Source organism: Puma concolor, chromosome A2 (assembly GCF_028749965.1).
Source record: "Puma concolor isolate L17-30 chromosome A2, mPumCon1.1.hap2, whole genome shotgun sequence".
Lineage (NCBI taxonomy): Eukaryota > Metazoa > Chordata > Mammalia > Carnivora > Felidae > Puma > Puma concolor.
Window position 1 is genome coordinate 169,409,211 of NC_141668.1, and position 25,118 is coordinate 169,434,328.

Below are 25,118 nucleotides of genomic sequence, written 5' to 3' on the forward strand. Positions count from 1 at the left end.
AGTTTTTCGTCCGCTTCCCCCAGCCTCCCCAACAATAACGTCTTCCAAAAACACCGTGTGTTACCCAAACCAGGAAAGTGATGTTGGTACAGTACAATCAACCCAGGTACAGATGTTCAGATTTGTCAAGTTGTTTGTTTTTTGTTTTTGTTTTTTTTTTTTTTCAACATTTATTTATTTTTGGGACAGAGAGAGACAGAGCATGAACGGGGGAGGGGCAGAGAGAGAGGGAGACACAGAATCGGAAACAGGCTCCAGGCTCTGAGCAGTCAGCCCAGAGCCCGACGCGGGGCTCGAACTCACGGACCGCGAGATCGTGACCTGGCTGAAGTCGGACGCTTAACCGACTGCGCCACCCAGGCGCCCCTGTTTGTTTTTTTTTAAACGTGAAAAATACTTCGGGCGTATTTACAGAAGGCACGATACAAGATCTGCTGTAAAATACTAAGAGTGAGCGGGCGGGGAAGGGGGAGAGTGGATGAGACAAAAGGGACTGTGAATTGCTCATTGTGGAGGCTGGGGCCTGGATTCATGAGGGACAGTGACAATCAGTAGCTAAGGCTGCCGTACTCTTACCCTCCCAGATTTGCCAGATGAAGCTCTTTGCATGTTACCGTTCCAGTTGGGCCTCATTTTCTGATGCAGAAACACAGGCTTTGAGATGGGAACCCACCTGAGTTTGGCAGAGGCGGAAACTTAACCCAGGTTCGTTGCTGTCCAGAGAACACCGTCATAAACCACGTCAAGTCGCTTCCGTTGAGATGTTCAGTAGTAAGCTTTCCGTATATTGAGCACCTCCTATATGGCAAACACTGTTTTGGGTCGCGGGACAGCAAACATATTCCGTAAAGGTCAGGATAATAAATATATTTGGCTTTGCAGCCCACGCACAGTGCCTCTAGCAGCCACTCGACCTTGGCATCATGGGGCGGAATCAGCTGTGGGCTGTGTGTAAACAAACAGGCATAGGCTGTGTGCCAATAAAACTTTATAAGCACTGAAAACGAACAGGCATAGGCTGTGTGCCAATAAAACTTTATAAGCACTGAAATTTGAAATGGATATCATTTTCACGTGTTATAAAATATGCTTTTGTTTCGTTCAAACGTTTAAAAACATCTCAAGCGCTGTTCAAAAACAGTTGTGAAGCAAGACTTGGCTCTCCCTCCCCCTCTCCCTCTTCCCTTCCATTCTTTCTCTTTCTTCCTTAATTTCTAATCGTGATAAAAGACGCAAAGCATAACGGTAAAAATCATTTTTTTATTAAAAAATTTTTTTAAAGTTTATTTATCTTTGTGAGAGACAGAGACAGACCATGAGCAGGGGGGGGCAGAGAAGGAGGGAGACACAGAATACCAAGCAGGCTCCAGGCTCTGAGCTGTCAGCCCAGAGCCCGAAGTGGGGCTCGAACCCACGAACCGCTAGATCATGACCTGAGCCGAAGTCGGACACTCAACCGCTGAGCCACCCAGGCGCCCCTTAAATTTCTTTAAATGTTTATTTTTGAGAGAGAAAGACAGACAGAGTGTGAGCAGGGGAGGGGCAGAGAAGGAGGGAGACACAGAATCCCAAGCAGGCTCCAGGCTCTGAGCTGTCAGCACAGAGCCCAACGCGGGGCTCGAACTCATGAGCTGTGAGATCAGGACCTGAGCCGAAGTCGGATGTTTAACTGACTGAGCCCCCCAGGCGCCCTTCTCTGGCTTATTTTGATGAGCGTGATGTCCTCCAGACCCACCACGTTGTAGCCAGTGTCGCGATGTCCTTCCTTTTCCAGGCTGAAGAATATTCTGTTGTGTGGATGGGCCACCTTTTGTTTCTCTGCTCCTCCCTCAATGGTCGCTTGGGTTGCTTCCACATCTTGGCTATTCTGAATAATCCTGCTATGAAAACAGGTGTACAAATAGCTGTTTGAGACCATGCTTTCAACTCTTTGGGGTAAATACCCAGAGGCGGAATTGCTGGTCACGTGGGTAGCTCTATGTTTAACTTTGAAAAGCAGGGTTTGCTACAATGGCTAGTTAGTGTATGTTGTGTTCCCACCAACAGCACAAGGGCTCTGATTCTCCACATCTTCAAGGACACTTGCTACTTTCTGCTTTTTGTTTCATTTTGTTTAAATTGTTTTTTTCCTTAAGTTTATTTATTTGGAGAGACAGAGAGAGAGAATCCCAGGCAGGCTCCATGCGGTTGATGCAGAGCCCGATAGGAGGCTCCCACCCACGAACCCGTGAGATCATGACCTGAGCCCAAACCAAGAGCTTAACCGACTGAGACACCCAGCCCCCCACCTTTCATATTGTTTTAACAATAGCTTCCTAATAGGTGTGAAGTTGTACCTTTTTGGGGGTTTGATTTGCATTTCCTAAGGATTCATGCGCATTTCTCATCTCTTCATGCGTTTATTGGCCACATGTATGTCTTCTTTGGGGAAATGTCTGTTCAAGTCTTTTGCCCCCCCCCCCCACCTTTTTTTAATTGGGTTGTGTTTTATGTTGTTGAGCTACAGAAGTTCTTTATATATTGTGGACACTAACCCTCCATCAGATACATGATTTGCAAATATTTTCTCCCATTCCTTGCATGCCCGACTTCATATTATTAAGATTTCAATACGCTCCAAAATATTGCTCTCCAGATTCAATGCAGTCCCTGTTTAACTCCCAACAACTTTTCTGCAGAGATAGAAAAATCCATCCTAAAATTAGTGTTGAATCACAAGCGACCCCAAATAGCCAATACAATCTTAAAAAAAAAAGAAAAGAAAAGAAAAGAATGAATTTGAGGACTCACATTTCCTGATTTCAAAATTTCTATAAAGCTATGTGATTAAAACAGTGTGGTGCTGGCCTCTGCACAGACATATTGACTGATGGAATAGAATTGAGCGTGAATTTTGTGTTATGTATATTTTTTCACGCATTTTTTAAGTATAAAAAAGAAAAAAATTATCTTTGCCTTTCTCAAGTTTTTATTTATTTGTCTTGAGAAAGTGCAAGCCGGGGAGAAGCAGAGAGAGGAAAAAGGAGAACCCCCCCCCCCCAAGCAGGCCCCACACCGTCAGCACACAGCCTGGCGCGGGGCTCAAACTCACAAACTGTGAGATCATGACCTGAGCCAAAATCAGACACTTAACCGACGGATGCCGGCAGGCATCCCTAGAATTGTGATGTATTCTTACACCACTAATCGAGAAAGGACAAAATAATCTCGAAGGCATTATGCTACGTGGCGGGGGCGGGGGGGGGGGGGGAGCCAATCTCAAAGTGTTACACACCGTGTGGTTCCATTTATACAGCATTCTCAAACTGACAAAATTGGAGAACCCGAACAGAGATTAGTGGAACAGCCTGAGGGCTGGGCCATGGGGAGCGGAGTAGGGGAGACAGAAAAGGCATAGCAAAAGGAAGATGTTTGGAGGAATGGAATAGGTCTGTATTTTGGTGACAGTGGTGGTTATGAGATTGTATACACCAATGACACAAAGCTAGGCACACATTATACCAACGCCCCCTTCCTGGCTTCTGTGGTGTAGTTGCATTAGATGCCACCGTAGGGAGGGGCCTGGGTGAAGGGCACAGGGGACCTCTCTGTCCTATCTTTGCAACTTCCTACGAATCCATAATTATTTCAAAGTAAAAAGTTGTTTTCTTTTTTTCCTAAGGGCCTAGGCCCCCCACCCCCACCCCCGGCGGCTCAGTCGATTGAGCGTCCGACTTTTTATTTTGGCTTGGGTCATGATCTCCCGGTTCGTGGGTTTGAGCCCTGAGTCAGGCTCTGCACTGACAGCACGGAGCCTGCTTGGGATTCTCTCTCTCTCTCTCTCTCTCTCTCTCTCTCCCCCCTCTCTCTCTGCCCCTCCTGCCCCCCCTTAAAATAAATAAATAAACATTTAAAAGAAGAAGAAAACAGTAAAATAACATTATTGAGAAATTCCGTAAAATTCGAATATAGAGTAGGGATGTCATAATAGGAATTATCATTACGAGCTGGCAAAAGCTTGATCATTGTTGAGTACCTGTGAGTGGTACATGATGAGTCTTTATGCTTCAATGTGTAGCTATTGCTGTGTGACAAATAACGACTCATTCAGCAGCTTGAAACAACAGTTTCACAGTTCCTGTAGTTCAGGCATCCGAGCCCGTGTGGTTCTCCTTCCTAGACTCTGAGCTGAAATCTAGATGTGTGCTGGGCCGTGATCTCATCTGGAGGCCCGACTGAGGAAGGACATACTTCCAAATGTGCTGAGGTCATGGGCAGAATTCAGTTCCTTGCGGTTGGAAGACTGAGGGCTTCAGCTTCTGGCTGGCTGTCAGCTAGAAGCCACCCTCCAGGACCCGTCACAGGAACTTTCTCAACATGAACGCTCACTCTATCCCAACCAGCAAGTGAGAGAGACAACTCGCATGCTGGAGACTGCAATCCTAGGTAACCTATTTACGGGAACGACTTCCTCCACCTCTGCTGTCTCCTGTTAGAAGCAAGTCACAGGTCTGAGCAACACTCGAAGGGAGGAGATTATACAAGGGCATGAATACCAGGAGGCGGGGATTGGCAGGGGCACTCTAAGAGTCTGTCCACCACGGTACCTTTGAAAAAATTCATAATAGTGGCACCTGCCTGACTCAGTTGGTGGACCACGTGACTCTTGATCTCAGGGTTGTGGGTTCAAGCCCCACATTGGGTGTAGAGCTTACTTACAAATAAAATCTTAGGAGCACCTGGGTGGTTCAGTCCATTAAACATCTGACTCTTGATTTCGGCTCAGGTCATGATCTCATGGTTCGTGAGTTTGAGCCCTGCATCGGGCTGTGTGGTAACTGTGCAGAGCCTGCTTGGGATTCTCTCTCTCTCAAGATGAATAAAATAAACTTTAAAAATAATAAAATCTTTAAAAATATATATATATTAACATTTATTTATTTTTGAGAGACAGAGCAACACAGAGCATGAGTGGGGGAGGGGCACAGAATCCAAAGCAGGCTCCAGGCTCTGAGCTGTCAGCACAGAGCCCGACGCGAGGCTCGAACTCACAAACCGCGAGATTCTGACCTGAGCCGAAGTTGGACGTTTAACCAACTGAGCCACCCAGGCGCACCTTATAAAATACATATTCATAAAAAAATTAGAAGCAGCTTAACAGCTGTGTATGTAATTAGATCCCATGTATAATATTAGGTATCCGTGTTATTGTTATTATTTAATTTTAAATATTTTAATGTTTGTTTATTAAACATTAAAGATAGACGGGTAGAGGGTGAGATAAAATCCCAGGCAGGCTCTGTGCTGTCAGCTCAGCGTGGAGCCTGACAGGGGGCTCAATCTCACGACCGTCACAACTGTGAGATCATGACCTGAGCTGAAACCAAGAGTCGGATACTTAGCCAACTGAGCCACCCAAGTGCCCCTAGACATTCGTGTCATTATTAAAAATTAAAAGTAGCCGTACAATTTGACCCGACAATTTCACTTTTAGGAATATATTCCGCAGAGATGAATTCTAGCATACGTCCCAAGCTCTGCACTGGTAAATTAGGAAATGCGTGATTTGCAGAAAAATTTGTGCTGGGTGTTCCAAGAGGTGGCAAGGCTCACAGAATTCTTAGCATTATCACAGGGTGGTAACGATGAATTGTGCCCCCGTGTCTGTTCTCTGTCAGTAATAGGACTTCCTATTGTAAACTGGGCACAGCCTCCCAGAATAAAGACTACGTTTCCCAGGTTCCCTTACAGCTAGGCGTGGTCATGTGACTAAATTCTGGCCAATGAGGGTAGTGATATGTACACTTCCTTTCCCTTTTCCTCTCTCGCTCTTCCTATTGGATGCAATGTGGGCACGTGGTGCACCATCTTGGGCTGAGGGTGAAGGCAATATTCTAGGGAGGCTGAAGCAAAAAGAAGGATCTTGAGGGGCGCCTGGGTGGCTCAGTCGGTTGAGCGTCCGACCTCTGCTCAGGTCATGATCTCTCAGTTTGTGAGTTCGAGCCCCGCGTCGGGCTCTGTGCTGACAGCTCAGAGCCTGGAACCTGCTTCGGATTCTGTGTCTCCCTCTCTCTCTGCCCCTCCCCCACTCATGCTCTGTCTCTCTGTTAAAAATAAACAAACATTGGGGCGCCTGGGTGGCGCAGTCGGTTAAGCATCCGACTTTAGCCAGGTCACGATCTCGCGGTCCGTGGGTTCGAGCCCCGCGTCAGGCTCTGGGCTGATGGTTCAGAGCCTGGAGCCTGTTTCCGATTCTGTGTCTCCCTCTCTCTCTGCCCCTCCCCCGTTCATGCTCTGTCTCTCTCTGTCCCAAAAATAAATAAACGTTGGAAAAAAAAAATCTTAACTTTCCTTTAAAAAAAAAATAAAAATAAACAAACATTAAAAAAAAAAGAAGGATCTTGAGATGTTGACGGCAACACGTACATTATATACGTATTTTATAGGTATGCCGCGTGTCCCGGACTGGGACCTGCTTGGCAGGGGCGTGCTTAGCACAAACACAAAAACAGTCCACTGCCTTAAGTGTTAATCTCATCCGAAAACACTTTCACAGAAACGTCCAGAATCATGTTGGGCAAAATATGGCACCACGGCCCAGTGAAACGGGACACAGAAAATTAACTAGCACGTGGGGTAAGGTAGGATTTGTGCTTACAAAGATCCTTCTGGCAGCTGTGGAAAATGGATTGTGGGGGGCACGAGTGGAGGCAGGAGAGCAGGGAGGAGGTGAGTGTGGTCACCCAGGGAAGTGATGATGCCGTCCTGGACCAGCGTGGGGGCAGAGGGGATGGAGTGAAATACATAGAATCAAGGTGTTTATGTGAATAGTGAGTTCTGATATCATCCTATTCTAACTAAAAAAACTTTTTTTTTTACATTTTATGTATTTTTGAGAGAGAGAGATACAGAGCACAAGCGGGGAAGGGGCAGAGAGAGAGAGGGAGACACAGCAGCCGAAGCAGGCACCAGGCTCTAAGCCATCAGCACAGAGCCTGATGCAGGGCTTGAACTCACGGACCGCGAGATCATGACCTGAGCCGGAGTCGGACGCTTAACCGACTGAGCCACCCAGGCGCCCCCATATTTGATTTTAAAACATTTCTAGGTCCCCAAAAAAGAAATCCCGGAGAGACTCACTTTCTGTCTCAATGGATTTGTCTGTTCTGGACATTTCTTATAAAGTGAATCATACGCTGTATGAACTTTACGTCGATTGTGTCACTGAGCATCATATTTTCTTTAATTTTTTTAATGTTTATTTTGAGAGAGAGAGAGAGACAGCGCAAGCAGGGGAGGGGCAGAGAGAGAGGGAGACACAGAACCTGAAGCAGGTTCCAGGCTCTGAGCTGTCAGCACGGAGCCCAATGGGGGGCTCGAGCCCACAAACCGTGAGATCTGATCTGAGACAAAATCAAGAGTTGAACGATTAACCCACTGAGCCACCCTGGTGCCCCTGAGCACTGTTTTTTAGGCCCATCCACACCGTGTATGTGTCAGAACTTCACTCCTCTTTAAGGCATAATAATACTCCAATGTGCAGCCCGACCACATCTCCTGACCCATTCCTCAGCCCCCATCATCTCCTGCCTGGACCAGCACACTACCTACTGCTGTCTGCTCTCCCTCCCCGCCCCCCTCCCCCCCCAACAGTCCGTCCTCCCCGCAGTGGCCGCCAGAGGGCACCCGTGAGCACCCGAGTCAGGCCCTGCCCACCCGTGCCCAAGGCCCTCCAGGGCTCCACTGGCGGTAAAAGCTCAAATCCTCCCAGGGGCCCCCAAGGCCCTGCACGACCTGCCCTATCCCCTCCCTCCTCTCCCTTCCCCTCCTCCCTCTCACCTTCTCCCTCACTCTGCTCCAGGCACAGGGCCTCCTTACCATTCCTTCAACACTCCAGGCCATGGTTCTGCCCCAGGGCCTTTGCACATGCTCTTCCCACCTGGAATGCCTTTCCCCCAGGCACCCATATTGCTCTCTCCCTGATCTTCAGATCTCTGCTATTTCCTTAAACATATAAAGTGTGTATTACCATCTGTCCCCACTCCTCCCAGCCCCTAACTCTATTTCACCTTCCTTCCGAGCATTCTTGCCATCTGACATAACCATACACTGTATTCATTTATTCATGCTTCTCCCTGCCAGTCCCATTAGAATATAAGCCCCACCAGGATAGGGACAATTGTCCTGTGTCCCCAGCTCCTCAGTCAATGTCTGGCAGACAGGAGGTACCCACTAGATATGTGCAGGGTAGATGAATATCATTCACACTAGAAAAATGGAGAGCATTTTATTTATGTATTTATTTATGTACTTATCTACGTATGTACGTATGTATTTATTTATAGCAATCTCTACACCCAATGTGGGACTAGAACCCACAACCCCGAGATCAAGAATCACATGCTCTTAGGGGCGCCTGCGTGGCTCAGTTGGTTGGGTGTCTAACTTCGGCTCAGGTCATGATCTGACTGTGGGTTCGAGCCCTGCATCGGGCCCTATGCTGACAGCTCAGAGCATGGAGCCTGCTTTCGATTCTGTGTCTCCCTCTCTCTCTGCCCCGCCCCCGCTCTCTCTCTCTGTCTCTCTCTCTCAAAAATAAACATTAAAAACCAAGGTAAAAATTTAAAAAAAATCACATGCTCTGAGTGACCCAGCCAGGCACCCCTAGAGCACGTTATTAAAACAAAACAAAAAACAAAAAGATTGCATATAGGTTTTTTTCTCACTCTCAACACCGTGAACAACATTCAGGACCCGATCATTCTCTAAAGTGGGGCCATCCTGGGCACTGTGGGGTGTTGAGAATCCCCGGTCCCCGCCCACTTGCTCCCAGGAGCCCTCCTAGTTGTGACAACTACAGATGTCCCCCAGACACGGCCCAGCGTTCCGCGGGGGACAGAATTGCCCCATACATCAAGGGTTCTTCTCACTGGGGTCCCTACTCATATGCTCCCCTATTCTCTGGGGGATCCATGCATCCCAGGGTCCCCGGACAGGCCTGGTTTACAACCATCATCCTGGTATAATTAAATCAGGATCCCTTTTACTTTCAAAATCATCCTGGTTTGCACTTTGGTAAAAGGAAGCGTCCACTGAAGCTGAAATCAGGCATGGTTGTATGACTCAGCAATTCCACTCCAAGGTATGTCCCCAACAGAAATGCTGTTGGGACATGCGCTAGAATGTTCCATAGCAGCGTGAGTCGAAACTGCCCCAAACTGGAAACGGCCCAGATGCCCACCAACAGTGAAACGGGCGAATACATTGTGCCAGGGTCTCAAAAGAAAAATACAGCATTGAGAAGAGGCCACAATGCGTGATTCAACATGCCCGAAATTCACAAAGAGCAACCCCCCCATCTATGTGGTTAGAAAACAGAATGGTGGTTTCTTTGGGGTGGCGGCGACTGGAAGAGACATGGGGGCACTTCTGGTCACAATCTGTGTTTTATTTAATTTTTAAAAAAAAATTTTTATGTTTATTTATTTTTGAGAGAGACAGAGACAGAATGCGAGTGGGTTGGGGCAGAGAGAGAGGGAGGCACAGGATCCGAAGCAGGCTCCAGGCTCCGAGCTGTCAGCACAGAGCCCGACGTGGGGCTCGAACTCACGAACCCTGAGATCGTGGCCTGAGCCGAAGTCGGACCCTTGGACCGACAGAGCCATCCAGTCGCCCCTATATTTCATGTCTTTTGAAAGTTGTATGAATGTCAAATTTTAGCATCTGTCAATAAAGTTTTATTGGCACACAGCCGCGCCCATTCATGTAGGGTGTCTGCGGTGGTGACGCAGCAGAGGTGAGAAGCCGTGTGGCCCAAAAAGCTGAAATGCTTTCTACTTGGCCCTTTAAAAAAAAAGGTAGCCATTTCTGCTGTCCTAGAGTCATGCCCCGGCCAGTCCAGCTAAAGCCACCGACTTGCTCCCTCCCATGTGTGTGAGAAGTCGAGAAGTCGAATAGGTAGAGAGCCACTTGACTTTCATTGTTTCTTCCCTTGTGCCTGCCACCTCAGGGCCTTTGGATTTGCTCTTCCCCCTCCCTGGACCACACTCTCCACTTCCGCTCATTGAACGCTTTCTTATCTTTCCTGGAGCAGTTTAAGAGTCACCTCCTCCAGGCAGCCCTCCCTGATTCCCCAGGCTAGATCATAGCCCTGCCCAGTTCTGCCCTCTCCTTTGCCCGGTCTCTCTCTCTCCTTCCCACCCAACTTGAAAGGTTCAGTTTGTGCAAATATTTGATTGACTGTTTCCTCCACCAGCCAGTCAGCTCCCCGAAGGCAGGGACGCTTTGTCTTACATCACAAGCTCCCAGGAGACAACCAGGAAACCCAGGAGCTCCCAGTCTGAGGGAGGTGAAGAATTCCAGGCAAATAAGGTGGAGCCAGGCTGCACAGCTGATGGGTGTCTTTGTGGGTGGGGAGGGGTGGGGCCCCTGGAAAGCCTGGGCTGGAGGTCCCAGGAGCAGCTTAAAAGCAAAGAAAGGCAAAACGGTTTGCCTAGGGCTCTAATCAAGTCCCTAAGGGCATGTTGGGAGCCCCAGACCAGACTGTCACCTTTACTTGTCCTCCGGGATGGTCGGATTGTCGGTTTAAGCCTCTGTAAACTAGGGCTTTACAGCTCCCATGGCAAAACCCCTCTGGAGGGGAGAAGCAAGTCTGTCTTTTCCTTAGAGCCTTATTCAGGGACCTTGGACATCAGCGTTGCCCTGGAGCTGCTGTTCTCACCAGTTGGCCTCGCCAGACTCCCCTGAAACTGCACGACTCTCCCCGGAGAGCAGCATGCGTGCTTTCTCCCCAAGGCTGCTTCCACACGGGCCTCTAGCAGAACGACCCACGGAAGAGCCATGCTGGACCCCGAGGCAAGGGGAAAGATCTGTGACTCTGGTCCTGTCGTGGGTTCGAGCCCCGCATCGGGCTCTGCACTGACGGTGCGGCTGAGGTTTTTGGAGCGCTCTTAAATTTTGTGCCCAAGGGAAACCATCCGCTTTCCTAATCCCGGTTCCAGCCCTGCCGGATAAGTATTAGGTGCTAATAAATATTCGTAGAAGGAATAGTTGGAACGTCGAGCCTAGTGTTTCTGTCCCATAATGGGAGCTGGATTCGTTTGCTGTGGCTTAATAACAAAACACCACACACGGCAGGGCTTAAACAACACATACGGGGGCACCTGGGTGGCTCAGTCGGTTGAACCTCTGACTTTAGCTCAGGTCATGGGCTCGCAATTCAGGAATTCTAGCCCCTTGTGGGACTTTGCTGTCAGCGCAGAGCCTACTTTGGATCCTCTGTCCCCCTCTCTCTGCCCCTCTCCCGCTGTGTGCATGCGCGCGGTCTCAAAAATAAATAAAAATAAAAAAAAAAAACCCAGATATTGATTGTCCCCCAGTGGTGGAGGCTAGAAGCCCGCAATTGAGGCATCGACAGGGCTGGTTTTCCTGAGGCCTCTCTTGTGGACTTGTGGACGGCTGTCTTCTTGTGGGATTCTCTGTCTCCCTCTCTCTCTGCCCTTCCCCTGCTTGCATCCACCCCCTCCCCCGCCCTCACTCTCAAAAATAAATAAACAAAAAAAGAATTTAAACTCATGATGTCTGGCTTCCGTTGAACCACATCTGAAAGCCATCCAGGCAATAGTAGTGGGGCAGAGTTGCTCCCTGATTAACTCGTTTTTTTGTTATGGTCGTAAAATACACATAACATAAAATTCACCCTCTCAGCTATTTCCAAGTGCACAGCTCAGCGGCGTCAGGCACGCTCACACTGTTGTGCAGCCACCTCTGTCGTCGTCTCCAGAACTTTCCATCTCCCCAAACGGAGACTCTGTCCCCATGAAACACTGGCTCCCCATCCCCTGGGCACCCCGCCCTCCCCCAGGGGCTCCCACCATCCACTCTCTGTCTCTGTGGACTGGACTCCTCTAGGGACCTCCTGTGAGTGGGGTCACGCAGGACGTGTCTGTGTCTGGCTTCTGTTACTGCGCATAGTGTCCTCCGGGTCCATCCAGGTGGTGGCAGGTGGCAGGACGTCCTCCCTTCCTGAGGCTGAAGAACCTTCGGTTGTATGAATACACCAGCAAACCGTGACTTTGTGAGTCGCTGGGTTCTTCTCTCATCTGCTGTGAGACTCCGATCGAATCCTCTAACTTCTCTGAGCCTCAACTATCTCCTGCACAAAGGAGCTCAGCCAAAGCCCAGGGTGTGAGGGAGATTATGCGAATTCACTGATTTCAAGGGCGGTGGCCCGCGTTCCATAAACGCTCCAAGTGCATCAAAAGGCAGATACGAGGGGCGTGCAATGGCGGGTGCTGGTCAGCAGGGGCCGCTGCCGTCGCCTCCCGGAGGTACAGAGTTCTTGGCTGGCGCATGCGCAGCTGAGCCTCCCTGCAGAGGCGACTTTTTTCTCCTGGTTCTTCCCCGCCCTTTACCTCGGCCTGTATTTATTACTGCAGACCCTGAACCTGGCTGGAGCTGCTTTTGCTCTCTGCTGAAGCCCGGTACCTCCCCCAGGCTTCTGCTGAACGTGGGTCTGGGAATAGCGGTGGGGACAGGTACCGTGCGTGTCGCTGGTCCCATCCCGGCAGCCGTGGGGCTGAACACGTCCCCACGAAGAGTAGCAGCGGAGGGAAGGACTTCAATCTCACTATTCTCCTCATTAAACTCTCCCCGGCTTATTCAGTTTACGCTCAGTTTTCGTAATAAGCATTCTGCTCACGTGAGAGCAAATTGAACCCCCTCTTAACGAAAACCTTTGCTTTTCATCTCTGAGATGCCTTAATTTGAAAGGAAGTGCTGCGAAGTGTCTAATACGAAGCCCAGGCCACAGTGGGCGCGCAATACATTTAAGATAGAAATTAACTAAGAACGAGAGCCCTGAGGGGCGCCTGGGTGGTTCAGTCGGTTGAGCGTCCGACTTCAGCTCAGGTCATGATCTCACGGTCTGTGAGTTCAAGCCCCGCGTCGGGCTCTGTGCTGACAGCCTAGAGCCCAGTTTGGATTCTCCGTCTCCTTTTCGCTCTGCTCCTCACCCAATTGTGCTCTATCTCTGTCTCCCTCTCTCTCTCTTGGGGATGACATAAGGAATACTTAGTAAGGGTCTACTATGTACCAGGCATTGGGCTTGGCTCTATATAAAGAATAAAGATACCGAATGGAATGCCAATTTGTTCCCCTCGAGCCAAAGATCTGAAATGCAATAGTTTCTCAGGGTCAGATTAGGACACAAATGCAAAATAGTCTTCTGTACCTCCCGCTAGAGAGGAAATGAAGTAGAAAATGAGATTACACCTGGAAAGCGTTGAGCCCCATGCCTGAGAAGTGGCAAACTATGCCCCTGAAATAAACGTTGTATTAATAGCAATGATAGCTAATTAAAATAGCTACATTGAGTGCTGTGTCAGGCACGGTGCTAATCCCTTCGAATGTATTTAACCTTACTCTCCCTCAGCGATCACCCCATTTGACAGATGAAGAAAAGGAGGCACAGAAAAATCCGAGTACCTACCGTAAGAACGGGTACAGTGGTGCAATTAGTGAGGTGTTTCGTTTATTGCTATGGCGACTACACCTAGCCCATTGCCTATGGTATAGATAAAAACCAATCTGTCTTTGCGGGATAAATCAGTGATTAGTACGTGCTTTCAAAAAAGGTTTTTATTTTGAAATAATTATAGACAGATAGTCGCAAAAATAGTACAGAGAGGTCCCGAGTATCCGTCCTCCACGTTCTCCCAGTGGGATCATCTTACATAAGAGCAAAACCAGAACATTGACTTTGGTACAATCCACAGACACTTCCCACATTGCAAAGGGCTTTTAACAGAAGTGCTTGGCATTTTGCAAGCTGATGTCGTTACTCCGATTAATAGTCTCAGCTAAAACGGTGCTCTGCGCTTTTTGCACCCGAGTATCGCATTCCGGAGGCTGGCACCCAGCTCCAGTAGACCACCGCCCCCGGGGACTCCGGCAGCCGCACCAGCGTCTAGAGGGTTAACCGGAGGAGCGCTTCCTTGCGCCTGCGCAGGGCGTTTCTTCTCGCCCCGCCCCCGCAGCGCGGTCAGATGACCCGCCCAACCGGCTTCTGCCTATAAAAGGTCGGGTGTTGACGTCAACGTTCTCTTCCGCCGTCGTCGCCGCCATCCTTGGCGCGACTCGCCCAGCTCGGATCTGCCTGGGAGAATCCACCGCCATCCGCCACCATGGTGAGCAACGCTGTCCGGCTGGTGGCCTGGAACGGCGGCGGGGCCTCCGCGGGACCGGCGCTCCCGGGGCTGGGGCGCCGGGGCCGCCCAGACCTGGAGGAGACATGGCGGCGCCGGCGGGCCTCGGGTCGGGGAAGCGGCCGCCGCCATATCTGCGCGTCGCGCCGTTCGCCGAGCCCCTTCTGCGCTTCCGGGGGCGCCGCCGCCTCCTCCCGGGACCCCGGGCCCGGCTGGGAGCTGGGGCAGAGTCGGGGCGGAGGGGGGAGGGGGGTATGATGATGTGGCAGATGCTGTAATGGCGGGCGCCGTGTGGAGCGGGGCGAGGGGAGCCGCCTTATGTAACCCGCGGGTCGCGAGCCGGAGTTGGTGTTCCGTCGGGTGCCGCGGGTGGTAGCGAGGTGGGAAAACGGGGAGCCGAGGACCTCTTGAAAAAGCTCTTCTCTTAACGCTGTGTGACGTTGGTCCGGCGTCTTGTTCTCCTCGCGCTTCGAAACCGTCAAAGGCTGACAGGGGAGCGGGGAAACGGAGGCTGGCGCGTCGCTGGGGCTGTGCCAGCTGTCCGCACCCCCGGGGGAGGCGTGGGTGGAAACCCCCTGGGGTGGGTGGCCCGGTCTGACCCCCAGGTGCAGGGTGACCTTGGGTCTCAAAGACACCCTTTGGGGGACGCTGGGGAGGATTCCTGCGGTTACGGGGCTGGGGTTCTCGGGGGAGTATTGACTCTCCCTTACGCTTGACGGAGCTGTCGCGGCCCTCGGACAGGTGTATCCCGTCACTTGTGGGCTTTTTCCCCCGGCCCTCGATCTGGATGGTTGCTTCTAAGTGACAAGTGGGATCTGGTGCTTCCGAGACGGGAGAGGTGGCGTCTTTAAGAGGGTGTCCGCAAAGGGCCATTCCGGGTGGTAGCTGGGGCTGTCCCAGGTCCAGGCCACCCCTGGCCGTGGCCTCGCAGTTGATCGATTGAAGTCCCAAGGCCGCCCTGGCTTGGCCTGAGCCTCCCCCTCCCCCCCACCCCACCCCCAGGTGAACTTCACAGTAGATCAGATCCGGGCCATCATGGACAAGAAGGCCAACATCCGAAACATGTCCGTCATCGCCCACGTGGACCACGGCAAGTCCACGCTGACGGACTCGCTGGTGTGCAAGGCTGGTATCATCGCCTCCGCCCGCGCCGGGGAGACCCGCTTCACCGACACCCGGAAGGACGAGCAGGAGCGATGCATCACCATTAAGTCAACGTGAGCCTTGGTGGCCTCTGCAGAGGGGAGGGGAGGTGCTCACCCAGGTCCTGGGCGGGTGGGGGGCCCAGACAGCAGGCACCGGCTTGTTCCCGAGGCTGTTGGGGGAGGATTTGGACACCCTGGGGGCTGGGTTTTTGAACGACGAGTGAGGGTGGGGTTCGGTCTGGTGAGGGGAAGCTGCCGCCACCAGAGAGGCCCAGGGGTGGTTGGCTGGTGTCGGGGGTGGGGAGTCTTGGGGAGGGAGGGGGCTTGCCCCTGGGCGTCCCCGTTTCCAGGCCGAGGGGCTCTTGGGGCACTGCCTGGAGAAGTCCGGGAGCGTGCTCCTGGGTGGTCGGGATGCTGTCAAACAGCCCGCTTGCGTAGGGCGTCCCCAGTGACTTCTGTAGCCCCAGCCGACCACGGTGACACCCAAGCAAGCTGACCGTAACCGCCGTCTGTCTTTCGTCGGTAACTCGTGAGACTCTCCTGGCTTGTTGGTCCTGAGGCTCCTTTCAGTTGGGAGCGGATGGGGGCAGGGGTGAAAGGTGGTCTGGGGTCACCTGGTCCAGGTTTAGAGTCCAGGGTGTTGAGCCAGGATGAGGGGGCCGGACGGGTAGGCTCCAAGGAGCTGGTCTTTGCAGCTGGTAGTAGGGAGGTGGGCCTGCTCCGCGGAGGGCGATGGCCTCGGCGAGGGGAGTCTAAAGCCTCCAGGGAGAGGAAAGAAATTTCAGCGTTCTTTCTAGATTTGAACCCCAGTCGCTAAGTGACCCCAGAGTCTGATAGGGATTGAAGAAAGCCCTGCTGACTCTCTCCTTGCCCACGAAGCTGGGCTTACTCCAGGGGTCACGGGGAGGACAGTGGAGATGAGTCGGTCCTCCACCCCAACTTGTCCTGATCTCTTCAGGGCTATCTCCCTTTTCTATGAGCTTTCGGAGAACGACTTGAACTTTATCAAGCAGAGCAAGGATGGCTCCGGCTTTCTCATCAACCTCATCGACTCACCTGGGCACGTAGACTTCTCCTCGGAGGTGACCGCCGCCCTCCGTGTCACTGACGGTGCCTTGGTGGTGGTGGACTGTGTGTCTGGTAAGTAGCAGGTTCCCTCACGTGTGGTTTGGGGCGTGGGGCTGTCCTGCCCCTGGCTGATGGAGCCACCTGTCTCCAGGTGTGTGTGTGCAGACGGAGACGGTGCTGCGGCAGGCCATTGCCGAGCGCATCAAGCCGGTGCTGATGATGAACAAGATGGACCGTGCCTTGCTCGAGCTGCAGCTGGAGCCTGAGGAGCTCTACCAGACCTTCCAGCGCATCGTGGAGAACGTCAACGTCATCATTTCCACCTATGGGGAGGGCGAGAGCGGCCCCATGGGCAACATCATGGTATGTCGCTTGCCCCGTGAAACGCAGGGCTCCTCGGCTAGCTCGCCGTCCGCCTCGGTGTTCCCAGTATTTTTATCCTACGTGTTGTTGGGAGAGCCACAGTCCTCTTCATCCTGGAGGGGCTGTGACTGTTCCTGGGCGGGGGGAGGTGCTGGCCCTTGGAAGCACTGTTGCGAGTGTAGGGTCCCTTGGGGATTCTTGGTGGTTCTGAGAGCAGGCTTGCCAGAAACGTTAGGGTGACCAAGAATGGGGTTGGACCGTTTTTGAAACTAACTTCTTTTGGGGAAGCAGTGGGGTAGTTTGCTCTGCTTGCAGACCGTGCCCTCAGGGTTAGTGGTCCCCCCACCCCCAGGGGATGAGCAGAGCTGGGTCTTGTCAATGATGACTGAAATTTCTTCACTTTGACCTGATGGCTATTGAAGAAATCTGATGTCTGAGGCCCACCGCGCCTGGGGACTTTGTTTTCCGTCCGTGTCTGTTTACAGCTTTCTCTTGCCTTTGCCCTTGCAGATCGACCCTGTACTTGGGACTGTGGGCTTTGGGTCGGGACTCCACGGTTGGGCTTTCACCCTGAAGCAGTTTGCAGAGATGTACGTGGCCAAGTTTGCCGCCAAGGGCGAGGGCCAGCTGGGGCCTGCTGAGCGGGCCAAGAAAGTGGAGGACATGATGAAGAAGCTGTGGGGTGACCGGTGAGCGCCACGTGTGAGGAGCAGAGGTGTCTGCAGCATCCCTGCGGGCCTGGGGGGTGGTCCACGGGTGGTGGTGGTGGTGGGGAGGGGGCTGAGTGGGCTCCTTCTGCACAGCTGATTCCCTGGCCCCTCGGGTCTCTCCTGGTCCTACCACGGTTGAGTTGGGTCTTGTCCGCCAGGTATTTTGATCCAGCCAACGGCAAGTTCAGCAAGTCCGCCACCAGTCCTGATGGCAAGAAGCTGCCACGGACGTTCTGCCAGCTCATCTTGGACCCTATCTTTAAGGTGAGCAGCTGAGCGTTTTGTGGATGTGCATCTCTTGGGCTGTCCTTGGGCCCGGCCCGAGGAGCTGTTCCCTGACCTGCTGTGGCAGGTGACAGGATGCTCTGGGGCTGGGCACAGCCGGGTTGGAGGGCGGCTGCTGGAGGAGGGTGAGGGCACAGTGGTAGAGGTTCGGCCCCTGGGGCTGCACCCTGACAAGCCAGCTACAGATTCCTAGGTAGAGGGGAGTCCACCTCCCTGGCTGGGGGTTTAGAGGTAGGGGAGATGAGACAAGCTTGGGGCTTTGCTGGTTTAGTGAATGGAGCGTGAATTTGAACACGTTCGTGGCGCGTAAGTCAGAGCGGGTTTGCGTTTTGTGACAACGTATTCTGCTTTTTCTGGGACCTGCGTTGGGCCAGGCCCTCAGTGCTGGGCTGCAGGGACTTTGCAGCACTGCCCTCACTGTGGGCCGGGGCAGGAAGGAGCGACAGGCTTCCCAGCATATTCCCAAATGCACTGTATTGTTTTTGCCACGTTAGGTATTCGTTGCGATCATGAATTTCAAGAAGGAGGAGACTGCCAAGCTGATTGAAAAGCTGGACATCAAGTTGGACAGCGAAGACAAAGACAAAGAAGGCAAACCACTTTTGAAGGTGAGCGTGGGCAGGCGGTGGGGGGGGGGGGCGGCTGCCGGCCGTGCCCCCTAGTCCGTGAGCCACAGCCCCACCACCTGTAGGGTGGACAGGAGACCTGCGGTGTTGGAGGCTCTCTGGGAGGGGCAGCCCAGCACCCGAACGTATTTTAGAGCCATTTGGGGCTCAGGGTTGTGAGGGCAGGGGGTGTCCCTGAGCCTCCCGTTCCCTCCCGTAGGCTGTGATGCGCCGCTGGCTACCTGCTGGGGACGCCCTGCTGCAGATGATCACCATCCACCTGCCTTCCCCCGTGACGGCCCAGAAGTACCGCTGTGAGCTCCTGTACGAGGGGCCCCCGGACGACGAGGCAGCCATGGGTATGTGAGGTTCACCTGCAGTCCCGGGTGGGAGCAGCCTGTGGCCGTGTGGTAGGAAGGTCCCGGTCGCAGGATCCTGGGATGGTGAGCTTTGAGGAAATCACACGTTCCCCTCTGGGGATTCTTCTTTGACACCTCAGGCATCAAAAGCTGTGACCCCAAAGGCCCCCTGATGATGTACATTTCCAAGATGGTGCCGACCTCCGACAAAGGTCGATTCTATGCCTTCGGCCGCGTATTCTCGGGGCTGGTGTCCACTGGCCTAAAGGTCAGGATCATGGGACCCAACTACACACCTGGGAAGAAGGAGGACCTGTACTTGAAGCCCATCCAGAGGTGAGGTGCCTGGCAGTTCTTGGTATGTTCCAGACTGGTCCATGCCACCCCCCGCCCCTCACGGGTGACAGAAGGTGGTGCGGCCCCAAGAGGGTAAAGGAACCGTCAAAGCTGACGGGTTTACCTGGGCGCAGTGGGCAGAGATGCATCCTGACTCGGACACACATGTGCCACAAGGTTGAGGTGGTGGCCAGAGTTTGGTCGCATACCTGGAGGGCCGGCACGGACTCCAGAGGAGGCCCCTGGTGATGGTCTGTCTCCCAGCTCTGCGGTTACAGGTGTTGGGAAGGGCCAGCTCCTCCAGCCCACCAGCTGCTGGGGCCCCCACACCCCGCCTGCCTCGGGTTCTCAGGTGTTTTTGATGCTCCTGTCAGCCCTGGGCTGGGTGTGGAGCCCTAAACGGGAGGTAGGAATGAGCACGTTGGTGTGCAAGAGGCCTCAGCGACTGTCAGCTGTAACTGAAGCCAGGGCTTTGGGTCCTGGGGTGGGGGGAATGACACCGCCATTTGAGGCTGGGGGTGGTGGGCCACAGGATGGTGGTGGGCCACAGAAGGAGGGGATCTGGCGCACTGATGATCTGTCTCCCCCAGAACAATCCTGATGATGGGCCGTTACGTGGAGCCCATCGAAGATGTGCCTTGTGGGAACATTGTGGGCCTGGTGGGCGTGGACCAGTTCCTGGTGAAGACTGGCACCATCACCACCTTTGAGCATGCCCACAACATGCGGGTGATGAAGTTCAGCGTGAGCCCCGTTGTCCGGGTCGCCGTGGAGGCCAAGAATCCGGCCGACCTGCCCAAGCTAGTGGAGGGCTTGAAACGCCTGGCCAAGTCGGATCCCATGGTGCAGGTGGGTGGGTGCCCTGGCCGGGGGCAGCGCTCCTCCGGGGGTGGTTAGTTTGTGGTTTAGCTGTGGCGGAGCCAAACACCGTGCCAGGGACTTGCGAATACTTGGAAGGTCAGGTGTGTGCACACCTCCCCTGCCGAGCTGCCGTGCAGCAGTGTTGGTTTCTCGTTGGGGGTCCCCGCTCTTTTCTGTAGGCTGCTTAGAGCTCTCCGGCTTGGCCGTGCAGCAGGCCGTTGGGGAAGGTTAACGCTGGGAACAGCAAAAGCACCTGGGAGCTCTTGCTTCCCGTGAGCCCGGAGTTCCCTGAAGACCCCGGGTCCGGGAGGCCGCCTTCTCCAGCTAGAGAGAGGGTTTCTGGAGCCTGCTTTCCACCTGTCGGTCTGGAACTTCCTGGGTTCCGAGTGTCCTGGGGTCAGGGCCGGGGGCTGACCCTCCATCCGTTGTAGTGCATCATCGAGGAGTCAGGGGAGCACATCATCGCGGGGGCTGGCGAGCTGCACCTAGAGATCTGTCTGAAGGACCTGGAGGAGGACCACGCGTGTATTCCCATCAAGGTGAGGCTTGGCCCCGCCCCGGGCTCACCTGGCCCGAGGCCTGCTGTCCCCAGTACACGGCAGGCAAGTAGAGGTTGGCGAGTCCACGGTTCAGGCTCCACTCTGCAGGGTCCTCCGTCCTCTTCCCTTGACGTGTTCCTGGCAGAGAAGTTGTGCGGTTAGGAAACCGGTAGCATGCGTCTGCTGTGCGAGGCATACATTGGAGCGCGAGGGTCCTGCTTTTTTTTTTTTAAATTTTTTTTTTTTTTTTTCAACGTTTATTTATTTTTGGGACAGAGAGAGACAGAGCATGAACGGGGGAGGGGCAGAGAGACAGGGAGACACAGAATCGGAAACAGGCTCCAGGCTCTGAGCCATCAGCCCAGAGCCCGACGCGGGGCTCGAACTCCCGGACCGCGAGATCGTGACCTGGCTGAAGTCGGACGCCCAACCGACTGCGCCACCCAGGCGCCCCGGTCCTGCTTTTTAAAAGCTGTTTCTAACTGGAGATTCTGAAGGTGGCGGACGGTTAGGTTACCGTGGTCACCCTGGCTTCTGGGTGCTCTGGTTTTCATTTCCTGCTTTGGCAAGGAACTGAACTTGGATCTGTGTGTGTGTGACACTCAGGAGTCCTATCAGGAGGACCCTCTGAACGTGTTTCTTGGGTGGTCACTGATTGCTGGGGCTGGCCTGACCTTCTCACGACTTTTGCAGAAATCCGACCCTGTGGTGTCCTATCGGGAGACGGTCAGCGAGGAGTCGAACGTGCTCTGCCTGTCCAAGTCCCCGAACAAGCACAACCGGCTGTACATGAAGGCGCGGCCTTTCCCCGACGGCCTGGCCGAGGACATTGACAAGGGCGAGGTGTCCGCCCGCCAGGAGCTCAAGCAGCGGGCCCGCTATCTGGCCGAGAAGTACGAGTGGGACGTGGCAGAGGCCCGCAAGATCTGGTGCTTTGGGCCCGACGGCACCGGCCCCAACGTCCTCACCGACATCACCAAGGGTGTGCAGTACCTCAACGAGATCAAGGACAGCGTGGTAGCTGGCTTCCAGTGGGCCACCAAAGAGGTGAGGGGACCACTCGAGAGTCCGGCTTACGATGGATCAGTTACCTGTGGGGTTCTCGGACAGGCAGGAGACTCACACCTGCTGGGGGATTGGGGGCCGTGTTCCGTGAGGGTGAAGGGCTCAGGGTCTTGGCATTCTGGGAAGAGTGTCCTAGGGAGGCTGAGTTGGGTAGGACGTGACACTTTGGTCTTGGGGGGCCCCTGGGGGCCTTGGCGTAGAGCTGTATTACCTTTTCTGGAGGAGAAGGCTGCAGCGGGCCCAGGACCTTGATGGTGGTCACGCCCTTTTGTGCAGGGAGCCCTGTGCGAGGAGAACATGCGGGGCGTGCGCTTCGACGTCCACGACGTGACCTTGCACGCGGACGCCATCCACCGCGGTGGCGGCCAGATCATCCCCACTGCCCGGCGCTGTCTCTATGCCAGCGTGTTGACCGCCCAGCCCCGTCTCATGGAGCCGATCTACCTTGTGGAGATTCAGGTAGGGCGGCCTGGTCCTTCGACTGTTCTTGGGTCTCGTCTTGCTCGACAGCTGCTAAAAACAGTCATTGTTTCCTGACAGTGTCCGGAACAAGTGGTTGGTGGCATCTATGGTGTCCTGAACAGAAAGCGGGGTCACGTCTTCGAGGAGTCCCAGGTGGCCGGCACCCCCATGTTTGTCGTGAAGGCCTACCTGCCTGTGAACGAGTCCTTCGGTGAGTGCCGGCCCAGTGCAGCCTCACCGGCTGCCGGGGGCTGGCGGCCTGGTCGAGGGCGTGGCCGGTTTTGCCTCCAGCAAGGCCTAGAGCCAGTCTGATGAGACACTGATGGAGTCTGCAAACTATTGCCCGTTGGAGGTGGGCACAGCACGCTTGTGGGGGATCACGTGGTCTGCTCATTACGTGGACGTGGTGAATTTGCAGGGGGAGACGACTTGGGTGTGTAACCTGGCGCCAAGATGGAAGCCAGCAGCACGTAGCTCGGGTTCATACTGCGGGTGGGCAGAGGGAGGCCCCCGAGTGGCCAACTCTGTGTCCCTTATAACGAGCGGTCTTGGTGCAGGGCCCAGGTGAGATACGGGGTAGTGTTAACGTTAGCGTGACTCGGTCAGGGTGACTGGGCTCTGATCTCCACGTGCCCAGTGTCTCCTCCCGGGCGTTGCCACGGTGGCAGCAGGAGCCGGGTCTCCCGAGCCCGCCAGTGAGCCCTGTCCCTTCCTGCAGGCTTCACTGCTGACCTGAGGTCCAACACCGGCGGCCAGGCCTTCCCCCAGTGCGTCTTCGACCACTGGCAGATCCTGCCCGGGGATCCCTTCGACAACACCAGCCGCCCCAGCCAGGTGGTAGCTGAAACACGCAAGCGCAAGGGCCTGAAGGAAGGCATCCCAGCCCTGGACAACTTCCTGGACAAGTTGTAGGCCGCCCTCCCTGCAGCCCGCCCTCCCTCCCGGGTGGGACTCCACACAGCCCCTGCACCCGGCTGACGATCAACCACGTAAGCCCTCGCGTTCTCCATGACACCTCGAGACTGTCCACAGTGACGCTCCGCCTGACGGGTTCTGGGGCCCACTCTGTGCCATCACTCAACGTGAACACTCGATGCCGTTTCTTTCGATATTTATTTCAGGATATCAGAGGCAACAGAAATGCCCTGGCAGCAGGGACTTATTTGGCCGGTGGGGGGGGGGGGGGGGCGGGATGGGACACTCAACAGTTTTTTTTTTTCCATTTCAGAAACTCAAATGTCCAAAAAAAAAAAAAAACAACAAACGCATTAAGAGGTTTATTTGGGTAAATGGCCCGTAGTGGATTTTCCCCCAGAAAGGGGGAAGGAACAAGCGGGTAGACCTTTATCTTTGGACAGAAGCTAGAAGGCAGGAAACTTTGTGCAGTGTCACCGTGAGCACCCCCAGCTGTATTAGTGCCATTGGAATAATAAATTTGATATGGTGGTGACTGTGTATGTGTCCACGTGGTTCCTTGTCCGGTCAGCCCGCGGCGGGCTCCCAAGTGCTGCCACACAGAAGGCCGAGCTGACCTTGAAGTACCCTTTCAGGTGCCAGGCCCAGGTGCCAGGCCCATCCAGCAGTCACACAGGGCTCCCATCTGTCACATCTGTTGTCCAGTGGGACACGTCATGATGGTGGAGCCTCACACCTACCCTGTGCAGGGGGACAGCCGCCCACCATGGCCCCCGCCTGTTGGGCGCTTGAAATGGGCCCTGACTTGGTGATCTTGTAAATCCACTGCTGTGGTCTGATGGGGCCGGAGCTGCCTTCTCCATCGTGGTCGGCTCGGACGTGACTGCAGCGAGGGGACACCACAGAACGGTCTGCCGCCGGGTCGCTTGTCTTGTCCAGCTGGATGGCTGTTCAGAAAAAGTAATCTTGGGCATTAGACTTTTAACCTTAAACATGAAATTCTAGGCAGCGTAGGACTAAGATCTTCCTACTAACCAATGCCTCTTGCATAAGGAACATCCGGGATGCATTGTTTCAACAGTGACGCTGCCCTGTGGGGAGCTGCTGTGGAAGTTCAGGAGGTATTCTGGGTCACCAGCGTAGGGGACCCCAACAACGTTTAGAAGGAGCCTGGGATGATGGATGTCAGGACTGCATGGGACAGCACCGCACGTGTGAGTTGTCTGGTTCAGTCTCTGACCCCAGCACCTTCCAACAGCAAAGGTCATTCACATTGGGAAACGTTACTTCAAAACATAATGTGCTTGACACGCACGCAAGTATTTTGTGCACTTTTATAAGCTAGCTTGTTTTTGAATAGTTTTTATACTTAGAGAAAAGTTTGCAAAGATGTTACAGAAATGTGCTAAGTGACCAATGGTGTTCTTGGTTTTCCGTGGAAGTTTTCTACACTGTTTCAGGGTCCGAGCCAGGATGCCACATGGCATTTAGTTTCGCACATTTTTAACATCCAGTAATTTTGTCAAAGACACCACTGTCGTAAATAGAAACTTGAAGTGTGTTTTAAGTTTAAACCGACTATAAATTCATAACGCCACCTGTGGTCCTTGGCTTGCTAATCCTGCACCTCTGTCCGCGTGCATTTTCTGTCAAATGTGAAATGCCATTTGCAGGGGTCGACCTGGCAACATGAGGTCTGTAATTAGATCCAAGCATTGACGTGTCGCAAGTGGGTGTCTGTGTGTCTGTGTGTATTGTTCACTGTTTTCATTGTACTGATTTTGTGTGATTCTTCTGGTTGCTCTAGGTCAGGACTGAGGCCCCCTCCCCCCCACTAGGCGCCCCAACCGGGGGTAATTTCTTAAGAGTGTAATTACAGTGTGGTATCTGAAACCACGTTAAGGAGCTTTTCATACTGTTACACGAAACACCACTGGCTCATCTTGCGCTTTGAAAGTGTCCTTTCCCCTCTGCACGATTTTGTGACCTCATGTCTTGGTTACTTGGAAATAATGGCATATACCAAGTTTGCTGCTCTAACAGCTGTTGGCACATTTCATTAAAAAATATCGAAAGGTCACATTCGTTAACAGCGATTTCATCACAGAAGCGCTGGCTATCAGGCAGGAAACGGTCAAGCAAGTTTTGAGATTTTTAATTTTTTGCTTAAAAGCTCGAATTTACCATTGGCGACAAACACGGTCACTTGTTTCCCTTGAAGT

At 53.5% G+C, this 25,118-nt stretch overlaps 2 protein-coding genes and 1 non-coding gene across 3 annotated transcripts in view; 2 read left to right on the forward strand and 1 right to left on the reverse strand.

Moving 5' to 3' along the window:
• Positions 1–25,118, reverse strand: part of ATCAY (ATCAY kinesin light chain interacting caytaxin) — a 90,082-nt gene that overhangs the window by 11,074 nt on the left and 53,890 nt on the right. The window lies entirely within an intron of this gene.
• Positions 14,033–23,436, forward strand: EEF2 (eukaryotic translation elongation factor 2). The gene is made up of 15 exons (XM_086699487.1): positions 14,033–14,165; positions 15,186–15,400; positions 16,287–16,468; positions 16,548–16,759; positions 17,270–17,448; positions 17,628–17,733; positions 18,249–18,362; positions 18,580–18,718; positions 18,859–19,054; positions 19,645–19,903; positions 20,347–20,454; positions 21,148–21,501; positions 21,796–21,978; positions 22,060–22,192; positions 22,700–23,436. The coding sequence occupies exons 1-15, from the start codon at positions 14,163–14,165 to the stop codon at positions 22,891–22,893; spliced, it is 2,577 nt and encodes an 858-aa protein (XP_086555613.1). The 5' UTR covers positions 14,033–14,162; the 3' UTR covers positions 22,894–23,436.
• On the forward strand, positions 17,134–17,198 carry LOC112853089 (small nucleolar RNA SNORD37). Its single transcript, XR_003222893.1, has one exon. It is a non-coding gene; the product is annotated as a small nucleolar RNA SNORD37 (small nucleolar RNA).

Excerpts from the sequence above, each read along its gene's own strand:
- EEF2 (XM_086699487.1), top strand. Across the intron at positions 18,719-18,858 it reads GGACGACGAGGCAGCCATGG|GCATCAAAAGCTGTGACCCC; the intron begins GTATGTGAGGTT and ends TTGACACCTCAG. Across the intron at positions 19,055-19,644 it reads TACTTGAAGCCCATCCAGAG|AACAATCCTGATGATGGGCC; the intron begins GTGAGGTGCCTG and ends TGTCTCCCCCAG.